Genomic DNA, 24,057 nt, shown 5'->3' on the forward strand with positions numbered 1-24,057 from the left:
GAAACCCCCGAATCCGCGGTGACTGGCGGCGCTTGCAGCCAATAGCGCTGCGCAGTGGTGGCGCCGGCGCGCTGTGATTGGCTGGGGGGCGGGTCCGCCGGGGCAGCAGGGGCGGGTGTGCGGGCGCTCGCTGCGCGGCCGCGGCGGCGATGGGGCAGAGCGGAGAGGGCCGGGCCGGCGCGTCGGGCGCGTGAGGGCGCCGGGACGGACCCGCGGGCGGGCGGCAGGCCCAGCCCGGGCCGGGCAGGAGGAGGTGAGGAGCGAGCGGGGCCGGGCGCGGCCGCGGGACGTCGCTCGGCGCCGTCAGGCAGGGGCGCGGCCGCCTGCTCAGGCCGCGCTCCGGCCGGTGCCGCGGGCGATCGCCTCGGGCCGCCGCCGCCGCCCCTGCGGTGTTGGGAGAGCCGGGCCCAGCGGCGGGGCCGGGCTAGGCCGGGGGTGGCGGCGGCTCCGCTCTTGGCGGGCCCTGCTGGGCCTTTCCGCCACTTCAGCCTCGCTCCCCGAGCTGCGCGCTGGCCGCTCCAGAAGTGTTCGGGACTTTCCTTCCCCGTCCTGCGCGGAGCCGCCCGCGGAGCAGAGATGATGCTCAGGTCTGGGCGGGGAGGATCGTTATGCTCCAGAGCTGAGCCTTGCACGGAGCCTGCTGGGTCGCACGGACGTGCCTTACCGTAAAACACTCCGTGAGAGAACCGGTGGAATACGATATTCGGTATCATTTCGGAATCTGAGCACACATATTTCATTTTTTGGGCAGGACTGGCCGCGAGTTGTCTGCAGAGCGGCTGTATTGGTAAATCTCATAACGCCACAGCATTCTGGCCTTTGAGAATGAAGCCTCTTCTTCCTCTCACGGGGATTATTTGTGTCAGATTTATAACGCTGGACACAACTGCAGGTGCATTTTCCTTTAGGAATCCTGCTACCAGTATGAACATCTTTGTATTACGTTGTTTCCATCACTGTTTTGAGAAACAGTTTCTATTTCTTCCACTCGTGGCTTGTATAGCGGACAGGTAATTCTGTACACTGAGCTGCAACTAAATTTCCTCGCTCCTAGTTTTAACCTTTCCATGAAAATTGGTTTTGGGCTGTTGAAGAACAGAACTTTGCATCTCAGCTGGTTTAATTATTTTTGGTATTAAAGTGTCATTTTTTTAAAAGAAACTGTACAGTTTATTGTAGCCTTTTTATTTTATACTCTGGATCAGAGCCACGGATGTGTGTTCATTCTGAAACCTGATAGCTGATTTAAACATCTTAATATAGTTCATCTAAGGCTCCTGCAGGGTAGAAACAGAGTTCTTGAATTTCAGAGCAAACTGTTATTCTGATGAGATGTCTCTGTAGTGACAACAGTGACTCACAACTGAGGAATAAAGGAAATTAGGGAAACTTTGAAGTTAGGTAGCTTATGGCCCACCCCTGGCAATTTTAAAATTTTTTTTTTCTTCCAAAGTATGTAGTGTTGCAGTCATAATTGTGTTTTGCCTGTTCCTCCCCAAAGTCTTTTGAGCATGAAAAAAATCAGGTAGTGGATGGAATAGAAGGATGCAGCTGAACAGGCTCTGACACTTAAATTTTTCCTGTTGGTGGTCAAGTGCTCTTGGGTTTGCACAAGTCTTGTAGCTGCTGGTGTGTTGTGTGGTGTGACTTTGTGGTAAGGATTAAGTTGCTTGGTTCCCAAGTTAATCATACAGTGGTCTAATAATTTGTTCTGGTCATAGTCTGCTATGACTACGCTGCTTGTTCAACAAAGATTTCTCTTTACTCACAGAATTCCATGGAAAATGGCTGCAAGAATAATCCTAAAATCAGTGGTGTATGTAAATGTATTTTTGATACATTGCCAAAACTTAATGTCCTTTTAACAAGCTTTTCTGTACGCTTAAATTACTAATTTATGACTTGTATTATTTTAAAAGAAGGGCATTTGACTCTTAAAGCTGTATGGGACAGTGGTTGTAGATAAGTTTTTAAAGGAAGGCATTTTATGTAGTGATAGTGAACTCTTTAATAAAAGCAAGCCTTTTGGTACTATAGCCAGGGGTTTTAATATCATTTCTGTGGGTGATTAGGGCTTTGAAAGACTGACCACACACCACATAAAGTTATTATAAAATCTAAATGCAGCTGTTGACAAGTTTTCAGACTGAATTCTTTACTATTAAACATGTGAAGATTGTATTGTTGAAGCAATGGACTAAGCAATGGACTTGCAAACAAGATATACTTATTAAAAATAGATATGATAAAGCTTATTAAAAAAAAAATCAATCTTTTTTAAGCTGCTGAACAGATTTTCTCTTTTAATATATTATTTCCATGCATACTTAGTAAAATTAAATGAATTATTTCTGTAAATGAAGTAGGAAAAATCAGTATCCCTGTAATGTTGGAGATACTTGTTTGCAGTCTGCTGGAGATTGAGAAAAAGGAAAGTGAAGTGTGTCAGCTCTTGAAAGAACATAAATGTTTTTGAGAACATAAAATGGAGCTATTTTTTTCCCCATTGTGTGAGAAAAATAAAGGGAGAAAACTACTCAGAACTGGTATGAAACTCTTATTTTACTATCTGAGTAGACTTAAAAAAAACTAATGGTCATTTAGTCATGTTTCCATGTGGGGCAGGAATCTTGCTGTGTTCTTCATCAGTTTTCACATAAACTATTTCAATCCCATGCTCACACTACTTTTTTGTTAGTCATAAGCAAACATTAAAGTCCATTTATGTGTATCAGAGGAAAGTGAGGAAAAATATTTTTTAACTTGGAAACATGTGGATGGCCTATAAGACTTCCCTTCAGTGAGGTCTGGAAGTGCCTGGATCCTGCCCCTCGGGTGTTAGTTACCTGGCAGATGGAAACTCCTTAAGGCACAGAACTCCTGTGAGCTGCTGCAGCAGTGTGGAGGTGTGACACTGACATCCACGTGTCAGTCTCTGCGTGGCACAAGAGCCTCACCAAGGCAGCACAGCAATCTGTGAGTTCCTAGGGACTGAAAGATGAGGCTTTGCCCAAGTTTCAGGTTGTCTGTAGTTACTGCTTTTCTTTGGGGAAAGAGTTTTGTTAAATACTCTCTCTGTTTAAAAAGATTAGGGAAGCAATTACAGGACTGCTGGATTTCATTGCTTTCCAATAGCTTCTGAAACTGGGGTCAAGCAAGGTAGGAGAAATAGCAATAGATTTTGTGGTATTTGAATGCCATCAGAGAAAAGCTGTGGAGAAATAGGATACCTAGGCACAAGGACAATGATTATTTGCCTTTGGGTATAAATAGTCATTGAGATTGTCCTTTAACTGAATTAAACTGTGGCATCACAGATGGGGAACAGGAACATTTACATGACAATACATTCTGAACTTGTACACTGCCCTTTGCTGTCATCTTTAGAAGAACAAATTTTGCTAAGGTACTGCAGATCTTTCTTCATGTATCCACTATGATCAAAACTAAAAACCCATTTGCTCAAAGAAGTATTTTCAAATAGTTCTTTTTCACTTTATTGGTTGTGAACTGTAGTTCTAAAAATGATATTTAAGGTGTTTGCTCCATGGTATTTTAATAACCATGATGTATTTCTTACTTTGTTGAAGTGAATTATCTTTCTAGAATGATAAAAATAAGAGCCTCCATTTTTTTCTGAGAACTGCATTTTGCAATGCCCACACAATTTGGTTTTCATATATTGTATATTACTGGAACTGTCCATTTCTATTAAAGAAAAGGCTGTTATAAGTTATTAAAGTTCCCATTTTGTGCTGCTCTATTTTGTCAACACAATTTTCTGCTTCACTAAATCAAAATGTTATGCAGAATGACAGATGCAGTACACTTTGTCAGAAATAAGTAGTCACTAAGCATGGGAAAAGAGCTTTATAGTGGAAAGTTTCATTAAAATATTGTTTGTAAACTAGAGCAGGTTGTTTGTTTATGTTCGTTTGCACTTATGTTTTCTTTTTTGCTTTCACTTATGTGTGTTTTCTTTGTTTTCTGCATTTCAATACATCTTTTCCACAACCCTTTCCTTTCAAGGAACTAAAGAAGGAAATCAAATGCACTGCAGTAAGGAGCAGAAATGGGTAAATGGGTCTGATCAGCAGTACAGTGGCTGTTCTGGGACTGCAGTTACTGCCTTGCCTTTTGCTGAACTCTGATCTGTATGAGGAATGAGTCTGGTCACAGATTTAAATTGTTTTATGTTTTACTTAAGGCTAGCTGTGCTTATCCAATTCAAATTTGTCTTTTTTTCTTTTCTTTTTATTCTAGGCTTCCTGCTCTGAATGTGTTTCTTTGCAAAATGAGTTTTGCATTGTTTCTCAAAGATTGGACCCTCCAGTAGTATTTGGAAAGATCACTGCACATAAATCAAGAGCTTATTTTTCTTGAAGACTTCTGTTCAGCTTTCAAAGTTTTAATCACAATGAATTCAGGCTTATGGAGTCAAGAAAAAGCAAGTTCATCCTATTGGGAAGAGCGGATCTTTTACTTGCTTCTCCAAGAATGCAGTGTCATAGACAAGCAGACTCAAAAGCTCTTGAAAGTGCCCAAAGGTAGCATTGGGCAGTTTTTTCAAGACCGTTCTTCTGTGGCACACTCCAGAAATATTCCATGTAAAGGCAAGAAACTGCAGATTGGATTAAAGATTCTGGAACAACCTCATGCAATCTTGTTTGTGGATGAGAAGGATGTTATAGAAATAAATGAAAAACTAGCTGAGTTGCTTCTGGCTATTACTAACTGTGAGGAGAGATACAGTTTGTTTAAGAGCAAGAGCAGGTTAGCTAAAGGAGTCCAGATAGATATTGGCTCACCTGTTAGAGTACAGCTGAGATCAGGGGATGAGAAGTATCCTGGAGTTGTTCGCTTCAGGGGACCCTTAATGCAAGAAAGGTCCCTAACAGGGATATACTTTGGAGTAGAGTTGCTGGTAAGTTACTTGCTAAGGGCTGGTATCCAATACACTTTATGAGGTGAGTTAAATATGTCTTCAGTATAAAGAGGAAGTCCTAATTTTATTTCTTTTCTAGAAGCTTATTACCCCTAAAATCCATTACCTTCAGTCTTCTCATAAATACTTTTATGTGAATGTGTCATATCACATCAGCTTTGTAATCTCCATCTTAAGTGAAGCTTGATGTGCATGGGCTGGCAGAAAGACTTGAACATACTCTGAGTCTTCCAGCCCAGAAGAATTTAATTCATGGAATCATGGAATGGTTTGGCTTGGAAAAGACCTTAAATATCATCTAGTTCCAAACCCCTTCTTAGGTCAGGGACACCTTCCACTAGACCAGGTTGCCTAGAGCTCCATCTATCCTGGCCTTAAGCACTGTCATGGATGAGGCATCCACAACTTCTCTGGGCAAAAATATTTACAGTCCTATCATGGTGAATATCTGACTCTCAGATTTCTGTTGAGTACTTGGTTTGCCTGTGTCAGGATACAGTCTGTAAATGCAGGGTTAGACTTTAGGCCTGCTGTTTTTGTAGATCCTTAAAAGTCCAATGGCAACTAGTTAAAATAGAGAATCTATCTGTTCTGTGCTCCTTGTGAGATATTTCTGCAAAATTAATGCCAGCCGGAAGCTATTGAAGAATTAGGTTCAGGAGAGTTCTCCCGTTGTAGAAGTCTATTTTTCAAAGTACTCTTTAAACTTCTCCTGAACTCTTTGTAATTCCCACTGAGAACCTCAGGGAATATCAGGCCCAAGTGTTTCTGAAAATCATCTCACTTTATATGGCATTTAAGTGGAATTTTGAATGCTTAACATTATGTCTAGTATGAAGTAGTCTTTTCTTGATATGTCAGAAATTTGATGATTGAAGCAAAATTTGCACCTGAAGAAAACATGCTTCTCTGACTGTAAAGGCTTCTGCCTGCAGCTACTCTCTAATCTAGTGACATCTTGCTCTTTATTCCCTGAAGATAGACAGTTTGTATATTTGCCACAGATTCTGACAACAGAATTTTCTCAATAACGATAGTGCATCAGGCAAATTCTTAGTGCAATTTATCCAAAATAGTGGATTATCTTACTGCTTTTTTAGAAGTCTGTTTTTCACAAAATACATGATTTGGTTTTTTAACTCTTTTTTCCTCCTCCAACACTTAGGAAGAAGGTCGTGGTCAGGGCTTTACTGATGGACAGTACCAAGGCAAGCAGCTTTTCAGATGTGATGAAGATTGTGGGGTTTTTGTTGCTTTGGACAAACTGGAGCTGGTGGAAGATGATGACAATGAACTGGAAAGTGACTATGCAGCTCCAGTTGACGCAATGCAGGTAGAACTTCCTCCTCTGGAGATCAACTCCAGGGTTTCTCTGAAGATAGGAGAGAGTATAGAGTATGGCACAGTTATATTCTGTGATGTCTTACCAGGAAACGAAAGTTTAGGATACGTTGTTGGAGTGGACATGGTAAGAAAATAATCTGACTTTAATAACTTCTGCATGTGTGTTAGCTAGTGAATGACATGCACGTAGAAGAAGAAACATTATCCACAAGCTACTTCAGCGGAGGCTGACCTAAAATGGGAAATAAACACTGTGTTCAAAGATGCCCTTGGTGGTGATTGTTTCTTGGCATCAGGTAAATGATGTCGTATTTGATGCTAAAGAGTTCAGGTGAAATACTCTGCTTACTCTGAGGAGCCTCCACTGAGCTACTTGCCATGTTAGGTGTTAGTCATGGAGTCAAGTGTTTGTCTTGTGAGACTGGCTTTGTTCTGCCTGTTAAAAAAGTAGGCTGGATGTCTTTTTCTTTTGTTAGCCATTTTTAAAAGCTTTTTTTTCATGTAACTGTTTTGTTTGACTTTGTTCTACCTTAAAAGTGTGGGTTTCAAGGAAAAAGTTGATCGTTCAAGAGAATGTGAAGCTTGTAATGAAAAATTATTTCTAGTAACATGAATTTTTTAAAATGAACAGCTTTAAAATTTTTGGTAGTTCAAGATTGTTCTGGTTTTGTAGGTTAGATGCTTCCATTTTCTTGGTTGCATTACCTGTTTCCTAAAAATGTGCTGGAATTGCTCTAGCTTGTTTATCAAAAATGTTTTTTAGAAGAAAAATGCTTGTTAAAGTAGAAGCTGTTTCTCAAGAGATAATGTTTTAGGCTTTTGCCTTTAAAGAGAGTAATGTTTGGCTATTCTAAATACAAAATTAGTTGCAGGAAAAAGTAGATGTTGTCAAATGTTTCACTTTCCTATTTTTTATATTCTTAAAGATGCATGAGTGTACTCAGTATGATGTAAATCTTCTTTTGGGATACATGTAATGTGTTTTTCTATTTTTAGGATAATCCGATAGGAAACTGGGATGGAAGATATAACGGAATACAGCTGTGCAGTTTTGCAAGTGTTGAAAGTACACTTCTTTTGCATATCAATGATGTTATTCCAGGTATGCCCTGCTTTTTTAACCAGAAGGCAGACTTTGATAACATCTAGGACATCCTCCACCTAGGCACACTGACATGATTAAAACAATACTGCAGAATTAATTTCCTAAATTCCCTTGAATTACCTTCTCTGTTATATTTCTCTTCAGTATTGCCCTCCTTTTGGTTACAGTCTCACTAGTAGAAAAGCTTTAATACTGAACAAAATTCCTGTCAAATTGTATAGTATTTACAATTCTATGCAGTGTGTAATCTTCATGAATATGTGAGTGTCTGTAGTGGGAATCTTTTCTATGGACTGTTGTTCAGTTTACTCCAGGGGTTCAAATATCTTGATCAGAAAGCTGTTCTGTGCTTGAAAGGTGTTGACAGAATTATATATGCATTCTGGGAATAAGTACTTGGAAATGCCTGTCAAGACTGTGGAAAAATTCACTGCAGTAATTCACTGAATAGTGTTAACTTGTAACAACTACAGTTCCTTGATTCCTTTTCTGAAGAAAGAAAAGTTTGTATGAGACTTTTGTTTGGGCACTATCTCTAGGCAGGTTCTAATGAGTCTGTAGTCTGTAATTGTTGCTCTCACACTTCAGTTTGACTGACTTTTCCTATGTCTGCCTCCTACTTGCTGATTTAGTTGATATGCATGTTTTTGCATGCATTTTCTGCTCTTCTCTGGCGAATTCACAGGGACTTCTCTATTTCTTGAAAAGAGTATTTATTGTATACGTATTTGTAGAAAAAAGCTTAAAATTTCTTGTATCTGTTTCCTGTAATGGAAACACACACATAAAGGATGTGAAGACAACCTATTTGATGTGTTCAAGAAGTAATGGTAGACTTTGCAGTAAGCAATTGCTGATGTGATAAAAGCAGATTCTATACACATAAAGTGTTGTTCATGTGCCAAACAAGGCTTTGTTCTTCTCAGTGTTAAAGCTTGTGATGGCAGAGCTTTGTTCAGTTACGTTTTGAGGTGAGCTTTGTGTAACACAGTGAAAACATAGCAAAGGGAAGCTAATACTCTCTTCATGTGCCATGTCTTAGAGACTGTGTCACAGGACAGGAGACCTCCCAAGCTTGCCTATACCTCAAGAAGTGGTGACAAAGGCTTGTTCAATCATAGTAAGCCAAAGGCTATAGGTAAGTATGGGAAGGGATTTTCTTTACTTTTGTAAGATTACAAAATTTTGTTGCTTGCAAATAAGTATTGTCTTTTCTCTCAGTTGATGTATTACTTCAGTTATGTGTCAAGTTCACAGAATCACCAAGGTTGGCAGAGGTCTTTGAGATCATCAAGTCCAACTGTACTTTAAAGTTAAATTTCTCTGGAGTATTAGTATGAATTTAATCATTACAGAGATGGTAGACAGTTTAAATTAAGATTGCCCAAACTGCCTTAATTTTCATGAAAAAGAGTTTGAGGTTTAGCAAAAATTCTCGACCATATTACCTACTTGTCTACTATTACCAGGTCAGGGCTGCATTCTGTTTCTCGGAGAGTGTGGTGCGTGTTTATTGTTTTGCAGAACTAGTAACTTCAAAATTTTTAGCTCAGGAGCAGATCTACTTAATAGTGACAGTATTAATTTTGCTGTGATTCAAAACCAGAATTGAATTCACAAAATATAAACTTCCTTTACTTTGTTTTTGTTCAGGTCTGAAAACCCTCCTGCGGAGAGGAAAAAAAAAAAAAAAACAAAAAAACAACAAATTGAAAGAGAAGCAATTTATAACGTTTTTCAATTTTTTTTTTAAGGCAGAAATCAAAATTCAGTGTCATTTGATTTTACTGGTGGCTACATAGCATAGTAAAATACTAATGACGGTATATTCTGTAAGCTGTCATTTTACCTGGCATTGGATGCTGCCAGAGGTGATCTTCACTGTAGTAACTGTGATTATATGTTGGCACAAGTTATAAATTTGGAACTGGATCGGTAATTTATTTGCTTACTGTGAAATTTTGGTACTTTAAAACCAACTGTATTGCAAATACCTTCTTCTATCTATAATTTATAGTCATGAAAAATTTGCTCTTGAGAGGTATTTTCTGCCATGTTTTCAGCTTGGTGACTTGAGATTTCAGCTCAGTGTGTGCTGGTTTGGGGTAGACTTCTACCTTATTGTAAGCTTAGAACTGTGTTAGCCTGTGTTTGCTCCTTTGTGGAAAGGCAGTTGTGTCTTCTTGAAAGTGTAGTAACAAGTTTATATTATGAAATAAGAGTGTAGGTGGCCTTTTGTAAATAGGGATTAATCTCTTCAATAAAATGTTGTTTTCCAGGATCTACCTCTGAACCTGGAAATAGAAGCAGATCTGAAGTATTCTACACATTAAATGGCTCATCAGTTGACTCTCAGCCTCAAACAAAAACAAAATCCCCATGGTATATTGATGAAGGTAAAGAGAGGGTAGTTTTTTATGTATCTATTTAAAAAACCCACGAAACAAAACTAGAGTTTATTATGTTCTTCAAATAAAACAAGGATGAGATTAAATGTAAAACAGTTGGACTGTGTTGGCGTAGTGGAATACATAGTACATATAAAAGCATCTTGAAACCCCTGTGAAAATGTCCTCTGTCTTGGTGTGACCTGTGGTTTTATTCTGCATGTAGGAGATGATGTTCTTGGCAATTCTTTTGCGGCTCTGTGGGAATGCACCTGTCTCACAGGTGAAATAAAAACTGAGGCTGGGGTGGAAGACATGAAGTATTCCTTGTAACTGAGTGTACACAGTAATTGCATTTTCCCTGTCTTTGTAGCTGTGTTATAGATCCAAGGGAACTGTAATATTCTGCCTTGCCAGCTAATCAGTCTGGAAGTAGGAGCAGGGAAATTATCTAAGTATATGTGGATTTTTTCTTCCTAAATGTCCCCAGCTGTTAGTGCTTCCCACCTGTTACATCAGATGTTGCTGGTTTGAGAGCCAAGTCTTCCCTTTTTTAATACAAGGGGAAAAAACCCCAACACTTACTAACATCTTGATTTTGATTTTAACAGCTGCTGAAGACCCTTCAAAGTCACTTACTGATTCATCTCCTGGATTTGGGCATTCTTCACCACCACTGCAGCCACCTTTAACAAACTCTGTGTCTACAGAAAACAGATTTCACTCCCTCCCCTTCAGCTTGACAAAAACAACAAGTACTAATGGTACTATTGGACATAGTCCTCTCTCTTTATCTGTTCAGTCCGTCATGGGTGATGTGAATACTACAGCTACCCAGGAGAGTCCATCAACAGCAAGCCCAATTGGAAACTCACATGGTCTTGAAGCAGGTTCCTTGGCTGAAGTTAAAGAAAATCCTCCTTTCTATGGAGTAATCCGCTGGATTGGCCAGCCCCCTGGAGTAAATGAAGTATTAGCAGGACTGGAACTGGTAAATACAAATTCTAGTTCACATTAATGGTAATTACTAGTTTTGTTTCTCATAGCTGGTGCCTGTATATGCTGCAAAAGCAGCCAGTCTGGGGGATTTGCCCAAACAGGTTGCCAAGTGGTATCCTTACTGCTAAGTTCTTTGATAAGCTCTGACTTTCATGGCTGCCTTACACCTTACCCTGTTAGTAGGCTCTGAGATGTGTTTGTATCACAGTGGGCAAAGGATTTTGTAGGACTGATCAATTCCTTGCTTTAAAGGAGTGTTCTTTGCTTGCATTATGGAGATTGTAATTGAAAAATGAAATTTAAACCTCCTTTAAGTGGAAATTTATATAAAATTCTCTAGCTGTAGTAGTCTTTTTTGAATATAATTTTTGTTTGTTGTTTGCATATCAGTGAACAGGCAGAGTGACGACTGTCAGAGCTGTAAGGCTGATTTTGATAATTGACAGTAGTGATATTGTTGATTTGACAGCCATGTGCTTTATGTATTTCTGTGGGCCCTTTGTGAAAAAAAAAAAACCCACAGTTGCCTCAAACATGAATTGCTGTTGTGTACTGACATTCCCTCTGTGGCAGCTGCTGCCAAGGTTGTGATGGCGTACTGGTTAAATTAATGTGTACACAGTTAGGGAGATGGGGTTCTTTATTTTGGGATAATGTTCAATAAAATATTACATAAAGCAGTGTAAAATTATGTAAAACACAAGCAAAGTATGTGAGAATGTGACTGGAATTCCAGCTGTTACAAAGAAGTTCTGATCCTTGTGGGTGTTTTGAGTGAAGTTGAAGCCATAGCTTGCCGCAGGCATTCTGAGCCTGCTCCTTGGGTTGTCATGCATTAACCTGGGTGCCACTCGTGCATTTCTGCATTAAAGCCTAGCTGTTGTTAGTAAGCTGACAATGTATCTTAAATCCTGTTCTCAAAGATAACAGCTTGTTGTTGTTCACTCCTAGCTTGTGTTGTCTCTTCTTGATGTACATTTTATGTGTTTCGAAGCAGGCATTTTCTTGTGCAGCCAAATCATGCTGAAATTATTCACACTACCCCATGCTCAATGATTTTAATTAAGTGGTATAAAGTGCTGTTTCTAACTACAGAAGGAATCTGGACCAAGTTAAATACACACTCTCTCCTCCTACCCTCCCCCATGCTGCTTTTGCTGGAATTTTTGCTTTATTTTGGATGTAGTGAAAGTTTAAGCATGAAGAAAGAAATAAACATGCAAGTCTTAATTTTCTCAATAAATCCAGTCAAACAACAGCTCTGTTGAGGCTTTGGATACTAAATTGCAGAAACAAGTGTGTATCATGCTTCAGAGTAGCAGAAGGGTGACTTATGGGTAGGTACTTTATCAAATGTCTTACTGCAGAATTGTAGAAATAAGAAAAACAGTGAATTCTCACTTGAATTTGCAGGAAGATGAATGTGCAGGCTGCACGGATGGGACATTTAAAGGAACTCGATACTTCACGTGTGCTCCAAAGAAAGCTCTTTTTGTTAAACTCAAAAGCTGCAGGCCAGATTCCAGGTTTGCCTCACTCCAGCCCGTTTCCAACCAGATCGAGCGCTGCAACTCTCTAGGTACCAACCTTCTGCTTATTTCTTGTTTATCAGCTGGGAACTGGCCAGGGCTTTGCTTTCATGCATTCCTGCAATAAGTTCTTTTATTGGGCACTTGGAAATCTGTAGAGGTATTACTTAATTGAGATTAATGAATAGCAGATCAGCCTGTACAGAATACAGTGATTATTGAATTATTCTTTTACACTTTAGAACAAGAAAATGTTATATATTTAAAGGAATGTCATAAAATTATGGGAATTTTTTATGCTGTACACTTTTTACTTTAGAAGTTGTAAAACTATCTTGCTGAAAATGGTATTTTTAACTCTGGCACTGTATGATTGCATTAACAGAAATAAAGGCAGTTATTTTTCTATAATCTATAACATCAAATTATTTTAGTCTCTAAATATTAACAAAGAAATGCATGTATGTTTGTGATGGAAGTTAGTGGTGAAAAACTTTTTTTTTTCTGTAACTTCAAGTATTTTAGATTTCTTGGGTCACGTTGTATTGTCTGGGACAACAGCAGAGAGAAGTGTCTGATACTTGTAAGATAGTGTGAACTGGGCATTTGTAATGAAAAGAGAACTTCATTCCTGCTGGATAAAATTAATTCAGTGCTGCAGGCTTTCTGAAGCACACTAGTGTGGAATGTAAGGCCTTGTTCCCTGTCTGGAAGACAGTGAGTCTCAGCTATAATGAAGTGCTATTCCAGTCCAGAGAAGGAATGCTTACACTAAGGCAGCAACTTAGCTATAGAATATTACTAGGAAAATCTCAAGGGGAATTAAATTTGAGGCTTTAAAGTGTCTTTTGAAAAAAAAAATTTCAGCCTTTGGAGGTTACTTAAGTGAAGTGGTAGAAGAAAACACTCCTCCAAAAATGGAAAAAGAAGGTTTAGAGACAATGATTGGAAAGAAGAAAGGTATCCAGGGTCATTACAACTCCTGTTACTTAGACTCCACCTTATTCTGGTAAGTTCATAATTTGTATAGTGGCATCCCTTGCTAGACATGGAGAACATGTGCTCTTTGCTTGAGTGACTGTGTGTATTCCTGTGCAGCTCCCAGTGTCCTGTGCTGCAGTCCCTTGCTCTCCAGTGCGAGCAGTGAAGTGCTGGTCGTGTCCAAACTGGACTGGCCCTTATGGATGTGCTTGTTTAGATGGAGGGAGTCCTTGGCCTCTAAATGGTTGAAGAATAAGGAGGACACAGGCCAGGGGGTGGAGGGAGGGAAATGCCTCTCACAGCTTCTTTGCAGAATCCTCCTGGGCAACTGGTTCTGTACTTTGCTGCAGAAAGGATACTGGGTTGGAGTGGACTTTGTGATTCAGTGCAGCTGTGTCCCCTGTCCATGACTGTCTCTTTTTGAGTTTGTTTAGTTTTAGTTCTTTAATTCTTCTGTGGCTTTGCTTGGTTTGTCTTATGTTGCTCAGGCATCTGAATGGTCAAAACAACCTTCCTTTTCCTTTTTTCTTTGTAGCCTGTTTTCTTTTAGCTCTGTTTTGGACACTGTGCTACTCAGACCTAAAGAAATGAATGATGTAGAGTATTATAGTGAGACTCAGGAGCTGCTGCGGACAGAGATTGTGAATCCTCTGAGAATGTAAGTAAAGACAAAAACTGGTCTCTAGTCTAACATGAATTAGAGAATCCTACAGTGTTTGCATTCCTACTGCAAATCTGAGAAGTTTGGTTACCTGCCGCTACTTAGTGTATTTTTTAAGTATTTTTACTTTTTCTTCATAGCAAATTTAATCAGTGATAACTGGAAAGAGTTATTAATTGTTTGATGAGAAATATTTTCACTACTTTCTTACTTGAAAAAGGATCAGCATGAAGCTATTTTAAAAATTGTACAAGTGTGAATACTAAAGTATTGCTAAATACAAGTTATGTTTGTTCGCAGCATTCATCTTTGCATGTTTTTAATGCTATTGTACTTGACAAGAAAATTATTTGGGTTATCTTATATGGAGTTTCACAATTTGATAGACTTAGCAGGGCATTAGAAGTTTCATTACTTTTTACATGTGGTCTGCAAGTGGCCAAAATGCTTTTATTAAAAAAACTTAATATGACCTTTGTAATTTCTCAGGCACAGTGAGTAAAGGAGCTGCAACAAAAATCTCCATGGAAAGTTGTTCTTAAGCTTAATTTTTTTCAAACATGTGAATAATACAGTTGTTGTTCCAAAATTCTATGGGCTGTCACTGAACAATTTCTGACAAAGTTTTTATTTTGATAAATAAAAATGTTGGCCCCTGAAGCCTTGTTCTTATCAGGGAGTGTGTGCTTGGCCTGGTGTGTTCCCAGGTCTGTGGAACAGGTAGGATAGCAGGATGCACACTGAGAGCAGAAATCTCAGGTGGCTGAATGTCTTGCTGTCCTTTGGTCATGCTTAAAAACTTTAGGGGAAAAGACTGAATGCTCAAAGCCGCAGCTTCTTAGGTCAGCAGTACAGCTCTGTGTCTTTTTTCTCAAAGAATGAATTTTTTTTTTGTTAAAAACTCCCACAGTGCTGTTATTATGTGACATTCTGAGATTATGTGTTAAACTGTGCAAATTAGAGTGAAAATAAATCAAAAGTAATTAACTGGCAAATCTGAAAATAGCTGTCCTGGTAAGTTGATAATTAAAACTGCTCTTAAAGATTGTAAAAGAACATTGAGCACTACATTAAATTTATACTACATTAAGAAAACTGGGTGTCAGATTAAATATGAGAAATCAGTATGTAGTTTTGAAGAAATACTGTATGCAGTTAAGGAAGGACTTGAGAACCTATATTTCAGTTTTTAAGTGATTTTTTTTTTCTGATTTGTTCAAAAACTAATAGCTTATTAAAACCAATAAGCTAACTAATGATTTGTTCAAAAACTAATAGCTTATTAAACCCACTTATTGTAGATATGGATATGTATGTGCTACAAAAATAATGAAACTGAGGAAAATACTTGAAAAAGTTGAAGCTGCATCAGGATTCACTTCAGAGGAAAAAGGTAATGGGGGAAGTTTGCTTTTCTTTGAGACTTAGAACAATTAATAAGAATGAACTGAGGAACCTTGCTACATAATTATACCAGAACAAAACACCAAATATTTTTCTGTGGCAGTAGTGTCTCAAGCAGAGGTCTCAGTGACCATTGGCTGCTAGAAAGGTCTTTTCTGCTTCCTCGGAACCCCAGCTGAAGAATTTGTAAGGAACCCCAGCTGAACAATTTCTGGAGTCTTCCACTGCCTGGATTTCTTTTAGTGCCTTCCTGTGCCCCTGGAACTCCCTTCTAGCAGCTAGTGGAGGAGACTGATAAGGCTGGGGTGTTTGTCCTCTTTCAAATTGTCACTTTCATCCCTGAGGCATAAACTTCTTCACTACAACATTTCATTGTTACAACGGTTATGTAGTACTTTAAGGAATAAAATGTTCAAATCATGTTAGAAAAATCAGTTCCCAACTTTTTGATTTTCTGCTGTATATATTGATTAATTAGCATTGTATTATATAACTGTTTTGCTTTTGTTCAAGAGAATACTACTTTCTTTGTAACTACTGAATGCTGGAACCAGTATTTACTGCAGTTAGTGGCAGGGAGAGAAATATTCCAGCAAACTGTGGTGGGGGAGAAGAGCCCTCTGGAAAGTGCTGTTGGCTGCATTCTTGGTTAGAGAACTCAGTCTCTAATTTAGATGAACTTGGGACTTGGGTTTTGTGTTATTGTCACTGCTCCTCACTGGCTCTCTGCAGATTCACTGTTTCCTTTTGAAAGCTTTTATTTCTCCTGGAAAAGTTGTGTGGTGCTAAATGATTCCTCTAAAATACAGAGCATCTTTTTTAACTTTACTGGAAAACTCTGTTACCCTGTTGAGCCTGTACCTTTTATTAGGGCCATTTAACACTAAAAGAATAAATAGAGATTTTTCATGAAAATATTCATAGCTTGTCATAATCTTATTGGGGTAATAAAGCTGTAAAAATTCACTGTTACTTCTTTCCTATGAAAATTTTGAAAACCTTCACTTTCAATGAGTCTTGAATAATGTATCTGGTTTTGCATGCTAACAAAACCTTTTTTCTCTCCTACCTCCAGATCCAGAAGAATTTTTGAATATTTTATTTCACCATATTCTAAGAGTTGAACCACTGTTGAAAATAAGGTGAATCTTATTTCTTTGGCCTTTAAGGGCTTCGTTGTATCTGTGCTGTACACAGAGCAAAACTTACCTTCCACCATTCAGCTTTCAGCAGCAAAGTTTGTGCACATACCTGAGCTCCTCAAGGGCAATTCAGAAGTCTCCTTTCTTCTTAGTAGTGGTAACACTGAGCATCATGCTTTTAGAATCCTCTCAACACCTGAATACTCTAAACAGCAACATTGGCTTAAATGCTCCTGGGATGGGAGTAGGTTACAGTTTATAGCAAATTTGATGAAAGTTCCCTGGAACTTCTGATGGTGAGATGAAACAGCTCCAAACTAATGGTTTTCTTTTGCTGTTAGAGGCTAGTCAGTCCTGTATGTTTTTTCTCTATAGTAGCAAACACTATTTCTTCAACCTGAGCACTGTCTTTTATATCCTTTCTTTTGTACTTCCAGAGGAAGTTGAATTGCTCATGTGAAGATCTCCTCACAAATATATCAGTTATGTTTATTTAACAGAAACACTATCTGAAAACATTGGTACTTGATACTTGACTATGTTTTGGACATTGACCTCAAAACATACTTAAATTGGTAGCTCAATCCTGTGTCCCTCTACCTAGGTATACAAGATGTGTTGTGGTTTTGTGGCTCTTGTTTTTTGCAGAGGATAATTGTTTTTTGGTAGGAATGTGTGTATTTAATAGAAAGGGGGTTTTCCCTTTTTTTTTTTTTCTTTTGGCGAGTATAAAGAAGTTTCTCCAGACTGCTTCCTATGGCTTGCATTGGCAGTTTATGTGGTAATCTGCCTCAGAGCTGGTTTAGGTGTGGAAGGAGTCTTAACAATTACAGCTGGACAGCCTTGAATTTGGATTATCCTTTTGGAGAATTCTCTGCTAACTATAGAGCAAGTCTAGCAACATTAGCCATCTGTGTGAGACTTCCACTGCAGGAAGCAGTGTAAATATCGCCCTGATTTAGAGGAAACGTTTTATTAAACCCATCATACTGAAGATAATTAGTGTTGTTTCATTTGATATTTTATTATTGAAACTCCTGATTGTCTCTCCAATGAAAGCTGCTTTATTCTCTTGGAGTTTTTGATGCAGATGCTTAGTTGGTAGTTCAGCCATGCATAGGCATATGTTTTTAAAGCGTGCTCTGAAACTTACACTGATTTTGTTTCTTAAAATTTTTCCATAATCAATTCGAACTTAATACTTGACTGCCTGGCACTTTGTTGTTGGGGGCAGGGGGCTGGTTTTTGTCAGGCTTTGTTGTTTGTTTGGGTTTTTTTTAAAGCACAAAATATTTCAATGTAGAGAGGATGTCTTGTCAACTATCTTCATGTAGGTGTTATTTTCCTAGAAGATACAGTCATCATTACAGTAGAGCTTCAGAATCTGTTTTTTTGTTTTTTTGTTTTTTCTTTAAAACTGTTTTTAGATCAGCAGGTCAGAAAGTACAAGACTGTTACTTCTATCAAATTTTTATGGACAAAAATGAGAAAGTTGGAGTCCCAACAATTCAGCAGTTACTGGAATGGTCATTCATCAACAGCAACTTGAAGTTTGCAGAGGTTGGTGACAGCAGTTGCCTTGTTAGAAGTGATCATATCTAAATATCTGTCCATTCAGCAATGGGAGAAAAGTAGGATTTGGTGCAAAAACATGCAGACATGTTGGAAATGGGAATATTATGTCAGTGATCAAGGATGCCTACAGAGCAAAAATATTGTAATGTTCACTTAATGAGATGTATTCTTTGGTTGAACAGATCAAAGTGATTTAGGTAAAGAATTACTAAAAGAAAACTTCTTAGCTCTTGCCATTGAGTTGTTTTAAGGACTAATACTTTGAGATACCTCTGTCAGTGGGCTGTGAGTTTAACAAACATGAATATATTTATAGCATTAGAAGAATGTCTACAAAGTTAGATAATTATTTATCTCAAATTCATTACATTATATTCTGGCATTTTACCTAGGCACCCTCTTGCCTGATTATCCAGATGCCCCGGTTTGGAAAAGACTTCAAAATGTTCAATAAAATTTTTCCATCCTTGGAATTAAATATAACAGACTTACTTGAAGACAGTAAGTATATAACATTGCACTGTATAATGGAAGAGAGTTGCTGAGAGTGACTAAGTATTCCTGATAGTTGAAAGTATTCCTGATTGTTCGGGTGGGTTTGTTGGGGTTTTTTTCTGTTAGATATTTACCAAGATAGTGTGAGATGCTCAGGCTGAGGAGAAATGAAATTTACTGGCTAGAAGGCTTTTTCACCCTCATGTCAATTAGAAGCTCAAATTCAGAAGAATATATAGAATACAACTTCTTTTTTCGTTTATTTAAGGCTTGAGTACCTGTACAACTGAACTTATTTCAGGACTGCTTTTAAACTTGAGTTATTAGCAGCAAAGTGGTTCAATAATATGGCTGTTCATTAGTTCATTAGGCTAGAAGGGAGCCTGAGATGAGGATGTGCACCTGTGGTATATTGTGGTTGTCCTTTTTTTAGCCATAATTATATCACTTCTTTTTGTGACCTATGTTTCTGACATTGGTCATCCACTGAATTTTTCATTGCATTATCCTAAGGAAGGACACCTGGTTTTAAATTTGAGATAAGAATTAATAAAACTGCCAAAATTCCTTAGAGTAATAATCTCTGAAGTTGCTATGGCCTTTCCTCTCACTGTCTTGGCCATCAGCTTATGTTTTTTTTCTTTTTTTTTTTTTTGCTAGTGTTGACAGCTCTAGAAGCTAAGATCACTATGATGAGAGAGAGCTAACGTGATTTAAAAGCCTGTTTTTACTTGTTCATACACTTGATTTTTATCATCTTGATTTGCCACTTACCAGCGTATATGTTTTTCTCTTAATCCACATTGCACCAAAGAGAATTTAAATAGAGTGGTACATTTCTCTTTGATTAGCAATCTCATTTTAACTTTCTTTTAATGTAGTGTCATTCTTCATTTAAAGTAATAGTTGTCCTTCATTTTCATATTCCTTTTGTTAAAAATCAAAGCCTTCCCAGACTGGAGACTAATACCTTTGTTGCCACTGCAGCTCCCAGGCAGTGCCGTATCTGCAGAGGGCTCGCTATGTACGAGTGCAGGGAGTGTTATGAAGACACTGATATTTCTGCTGGCAAAATCAAGCAATTCTGCAAAACGTGCAATACACAGGTAAGTGCCTGGTTTTGGTATTCACATGGGTTTTACCCAAATGGTTAATGCTGTGGTAATTGAAAGAAAGGCAGAAGAGCATAGTGAGACTTCTTCACTAGCACCAGTGTAGCTGCCACCCACCAAGTAAAATGTCTCCTTTGGTGACAGATCAGGAACTCCTGCAATGTATTAGCATGGCAACTGCCAAATCCAGGACTGGACACAGTGGAGAAGTAGTAACCTTGTGTTTTAAATCTAATTTTATGTTCATGCTGCCTTGTTAGAGTTGATAAATTCATGACAAAAATGCTATGTTTTGCTGTTTGGCAATTACAGGAAGATGTCAGTCACAACTTGTTTTCAAATCTGAGCATGGTAGAAAACTGTTGCATTAAACCTGACCTCCCTTCTGACCTTAGATTTGAATTTTCTGGGCAATATTGAACTACACTAGTGGGGAAAAAATAGAAGAAACGTTTAGTCAGCTGCTGTTATTGCAGTTCCTTCTCTAATGCCATTAATCTTCTGTTCAGCAGTGATGTCCTTTTTTGCTTTGTCTTCCACTGAAACAAATAATCTTACAGGGTGTTTTTTGTTTTTTTTTTCTGAAATATCACTTCAATTGTAGGTTCATCTTCATCCCAAGAGACAGAGTCATAAATTCAATCCATTGTCGCTTCCGAAGGATCTGCCAGACTGGGACTGGCGGCACGGCTGCATCCCCTCACAGAAGATGGAGCTGTTTGCAGTGCTGTGCATCGAGACCAGCCACTACGTGGCCTTTGTCAAGTACGGCAGGGACGATTCCGCCTGGCTCTTCTTCGACAGCATGGCAGATCGGGATGGTAACCTCTCGTTCACTCTCTTCACTTTCTCTTACATTTTGTATGTGTAGTTTAGATTTCAGCAACTATTTCCTAAAGTTTTGGGGATATTAGTGTAGTTTAACTTGATGTACTCTATGCTGGAATACTGATCTTGGCTCAGCCTTACCTTAGCACATTGATTTCATGGCAGCTGCTGATTTGTGTATTCTGAATTTCACCTCAGTTGGATACTTTAGTAATTAGATGGTACAGAAGTAACTGCAGAAGTTTCCTAGTATGACTCCCTATATATTTTCTATGCTTTCAAATTAGGCAGAGACAATTTCATATAATCAACTGCAGGAATGTACTTTCCATTTATATTTAAGTTGATGTATGTGATTATCAGCATAATTTAACAAATTATCAACAAATATTTTATTATATTATTATTTAAATGTATATCAACAAATATTTTTATTACTATTTCTTAAATGACTTACACTAGCTGTCTTTAGAATAAAGTAAGTAGTCACATTACAACATCTCTGCTATTCCTTTGAATCCCTTTAGAGTTATCAGTGGAAAATTGTTACCCTGTAATAATACAAATGTCAGTAAAACAAACGGTTTCTTAGATACTGCTTTTTAAACAGATCCCTTTTAAATGTGGACTCTCTAATTCTGGTGCCTAAGAAAAAGAGATGAAGTGTCAGACACATAGTAACAGTTTTTACATGAAATATTCTTTAACCCCTCTGTTACAACGTAATTTGGCAGGAGTGAAGAGTCTTGCCTCCTGTTGAAAATGAAACTGCTACAGAAGTAAAGTCACTTTTTTACAACAGCCAGAAGACAATCAAGCTTCATTTCAGAGTGCTTGGAATATGTATGACTGCTGTTTGTAAAGAACCACTTTATTTCACGAATTTAGATCACATGGAATGCTGGAAATATCTCCTGCTGATCTTAGGGGGGATTTTAGTATTGCAAATATTTTTCTTCAGCTTTTCTTCATAAGCTAAAAATCTCTGCTGGGAACAGCAGGATGTCCATACTTGTGTTGTTTGAATTTGCTAATTTTAATGAGAATGGCCAGTAGCAAATCATGCCTTAGTCTTGCAAGTCCGGTACAGACGCAGTTTGTAAATTCATCAGCTCTTACCAGTTATCATGTTATTAACAAATTCAGTGCATGTGAGGTGGTTTATGTATTCAGGTCACTTTCCTAAAGTCACACAGAATTTTTAGTGTTAATGAAAACCCAAGGTTCTCCCTGGTTTTGTGTGGTGTTTGTGTGGGTGTGGTTTGCTGGTAAACACTACAGGATATTCTGATTCTAATAGTGATTTCTTGAACAATAAACTTCTCATAGGTGTTTACCCTGCAGCAGTCCAGTGTGGCATATTTAAGTTTTTTAGAAGGTGTTTTCAAGAACTGGTGATGCTGTCATAATAAAAGTACATTATGAAGAGCAAATATATGTAGATATTCTCCTAATCTGTTTCTCCTTCTTTCTTAATGGTTTAAAAGGAGGTCAGAATGGCTTTAACATTCCACAAGTTACCCCGTGTCCAGAAGTTGGTGAATACCTGAAGATGTCTCTAGAAGAATTGCACTCACTGGATTCCAGGAAAATCCAAGGCTGTGCACGAAGACTGCTTTGTGATGCTTACATGTGCATGTATCAAAGTCCAACAATGAGTTTATACAAATGAGCCAGGATCTCTGCAGAACTGAGGAGACAGTACAGAGTCACCCACTCTTGGGTTTGCTGCAGTTTTGGGTAGTTCAAGCAACCGTTGCTGGCAATGGAAGAAGTTGACTATGACATCAAGAGGATTTACTGTTCCAAAAACTACATATGGAGTTCTGTCACTGAAGTATTTAAGCATTTTGCACTCTAGGAAGTGTGCTTGTGTGTGTTTGTTTTATAAACAAAGTTAAGTTACTAAAACTTAAAAGCTTTAAGTGCATTGATGGTACACAGGCTTTTAAAATGTTAAAGGTGGAATTATAGCAGGATACATCTTCTTAGTCCATTGGGAATGTAAGGATACAGTGTTCTAGCTCAGTGCATCTCTGTGGATGGGGATGATGATTCTCTTGTGTTTCTGTACCCCCACCCTATTTCCTCATCCTTAATCTTTTTAGCACCATAGAGTCTCTCTTAAAGAGAGAATAACTTCAGTTTGAATAAGATAAATTTTAGACTGGTGATTGCATATTACATTCTCTTATCTACTACATTCTTTTCAGTTTCAAAAATTAACATTAATTTAAAGATCTGAATCCCTGTCTGCAAAAATCAAGCACACAGACTTGCTGTGTTGTTAACTTGCAACTTTTGGAGGGGAAAGAGAGGAAAAGAAGAGGATATTAAGGGGAAACATAATTGCTAAAATATAAAATTAGCAATGAAAGTTAACAGATGTCTTTTTCTAAGTGTCTATTTTTAAAGAAACAAAGCAGTCTGGAACAGAACAGCAACTGTACACAAATGATTCCAGGACAAAACAATAAAATCATGGATTGCCTCAGGGAATGTTACTGAAGTGAATTCTAGTCCTTGGTAAATAAAACTGAATTTTCTACAGTACATTAAGCTACTGCCTGGGAATGTTACACACCTGACTCTTCATTTCAGGATTAGTAATATTAAAAAGAGAATATTAAAAATCTCTGCCTGGAAAGATGAAACTATAAATAAAGGTAGATCAGAGTTTTACTGTATACCAAGTACCTGATGAAAACTAACTTGAAAAGCTGCAAAACCTGTGTTTATGTAAAGTACTATACTTTGAAGTCTGTTGGTTCCTGTTTGCAATGACATGCTGTTGTTTTAGTTGCCTTTTAGATACTTCTATCTACACTACTGGCAAACATGCAACTATATATATACAGTAACATCTGGTCGTACAAATTGCATCTATATGAACTGTACATTTTCAACTCTTAAACTGTTTTATGTGGAAACTTCCTTTTTGGGATCAAGTCTATAGAAGGGAAGAGATAACAAAATGTAACAGAGGAAAAGCCACATTGAAAAAGCCACTGTTTTAAAGGCAACAGAGACTGATCCCTTATTGTAGAAAGTGTAGTTACTTTGTTTTTCTTGGAAAACCTAGAATCTTTCTTTGAGACACACTCTGCCATGGAGGGTAGTAGAGAGAGGTTTGAAAGCTGCTTGAAGGACTAATCTGTGAGAAGTGGGGGGTGCTGAGGGGGTTGATCTGTTCCATTAGCCTTTGCATGAAGTGTGCTCTAACCTTTCACTCTCAAGAGCAACAAGGTTATTAGAAGTGTCACCCTTGCTTTGGCCTGGAAGAGTCTCCTGGCTTTCACATTCCCTTGCCTTATTTAACCAGGCTGTGCTCCTTAGAAAAACTCTCTTTTGTTTAAGTACAGAGCTCTTGTCCTCTTTCTCTCCTGAAAAAAATTTGGTGAGATTTTAGGTGATGGATTCTATAACCAAGCCCGTTGTGTCCCAACCTGGAAGGAGGCCAAGCAGTGGCTCCTTTGAACAATGAGCAAACACAGGCCAAAACACAAACCTGCACCCCGGAAACCAGTCTTAATGTCTGGATTCTTTCTCT

General features: G+C 38.2%; 1 protein-coding gene across 2 annotated transcripts; it reads left to right on the top strand.

The window, feature by feature from the left end:
- Positions 1-4,263: 4,263 nt before the first annotated feature.
- On the top strand, positions 4,264-22,367 carry CYLD (CYLD lysine 63 deubiquitinase). 2 transcript variants are annotated; one of them, XM_068202684.1, is made up of 16 exons: positions 4,264-4,924; positions 6,111-6,278; positions 7,286-7,391; positions 8,437-8,532; positions 9,674-9,790; positions 10,393-10,772; positions 12,194-12,359; positions 13,177-13,318; positions 13,826-13,948; positions 15,253-15,344; positions 16,431-16,497; positions 17,925-18,057; positions 18,465-18,573; positions 19,555-19,673; positions 20,284-20,500; positions 21,995-22,367. In XM_068202684.1, the coding sequence occupies exons 1-16, from the start codon at positions 4,418-4,420 to the stop codon at positions 22,177-22,179; spliced, it is 2,727 nt and encodes a 908-aa protein (XP_068058785.1). In that variant the 5' UTR covers positions 4,264-4,417; the 3' UTR covers positions 22,180-22,367. The 2 variants fall into 2 exon arrangements, with proteins under 2 accessions (XP_068058785.1, XP_068058784.1); XM_068202683.1 differs by having other exon boundaries at positions 4,270-4,924; positions 6,111-6,413.
- The last annotated feature ends 1,690 nt before the right edge of the window (positions 22,368-24,057 follow it).

The sequence above is a fragment of the Anomalospiza imberbis genome, chromosome 12 (genome assembly GCF_031753505.1).
Source record: "Anomalospiza imberbis isolate Cuckoo-Finch-1a 21T00152 chromosome 12, ASM3175350v1, whole genome shotgun sequence".
NCBI lineage: Eukaryota > Metazoa > Chordata > Aves > Passeriformes > Viduidae > Anomalospiza > Anomalospiza imberbis.

Bases quoted from the DNA above. Each gene is read 5' to 3' on its own strand.
- CYLD (XM_068202683.1), top strand. From the start codon at position 4,418: ATGAATTCAGGCTTATGGAGTCAAGAAAAAGCAAGTTCATCCTATTGG. The intron at 7,392-8,436 runs GTATGCCCTGCT...GCCATGTCTTAG, and splicing joins TATCAATGATGTTATTCCAG to AGACTGTGTCACAGGACAGG. The intron at 18,574-19,554 runs GTAAGTATATAA...TTGCCACTGCAG, and splicing joins AACAGACTTACTTGAAGACA to CTCCCAGGCAGTGCCGTATC.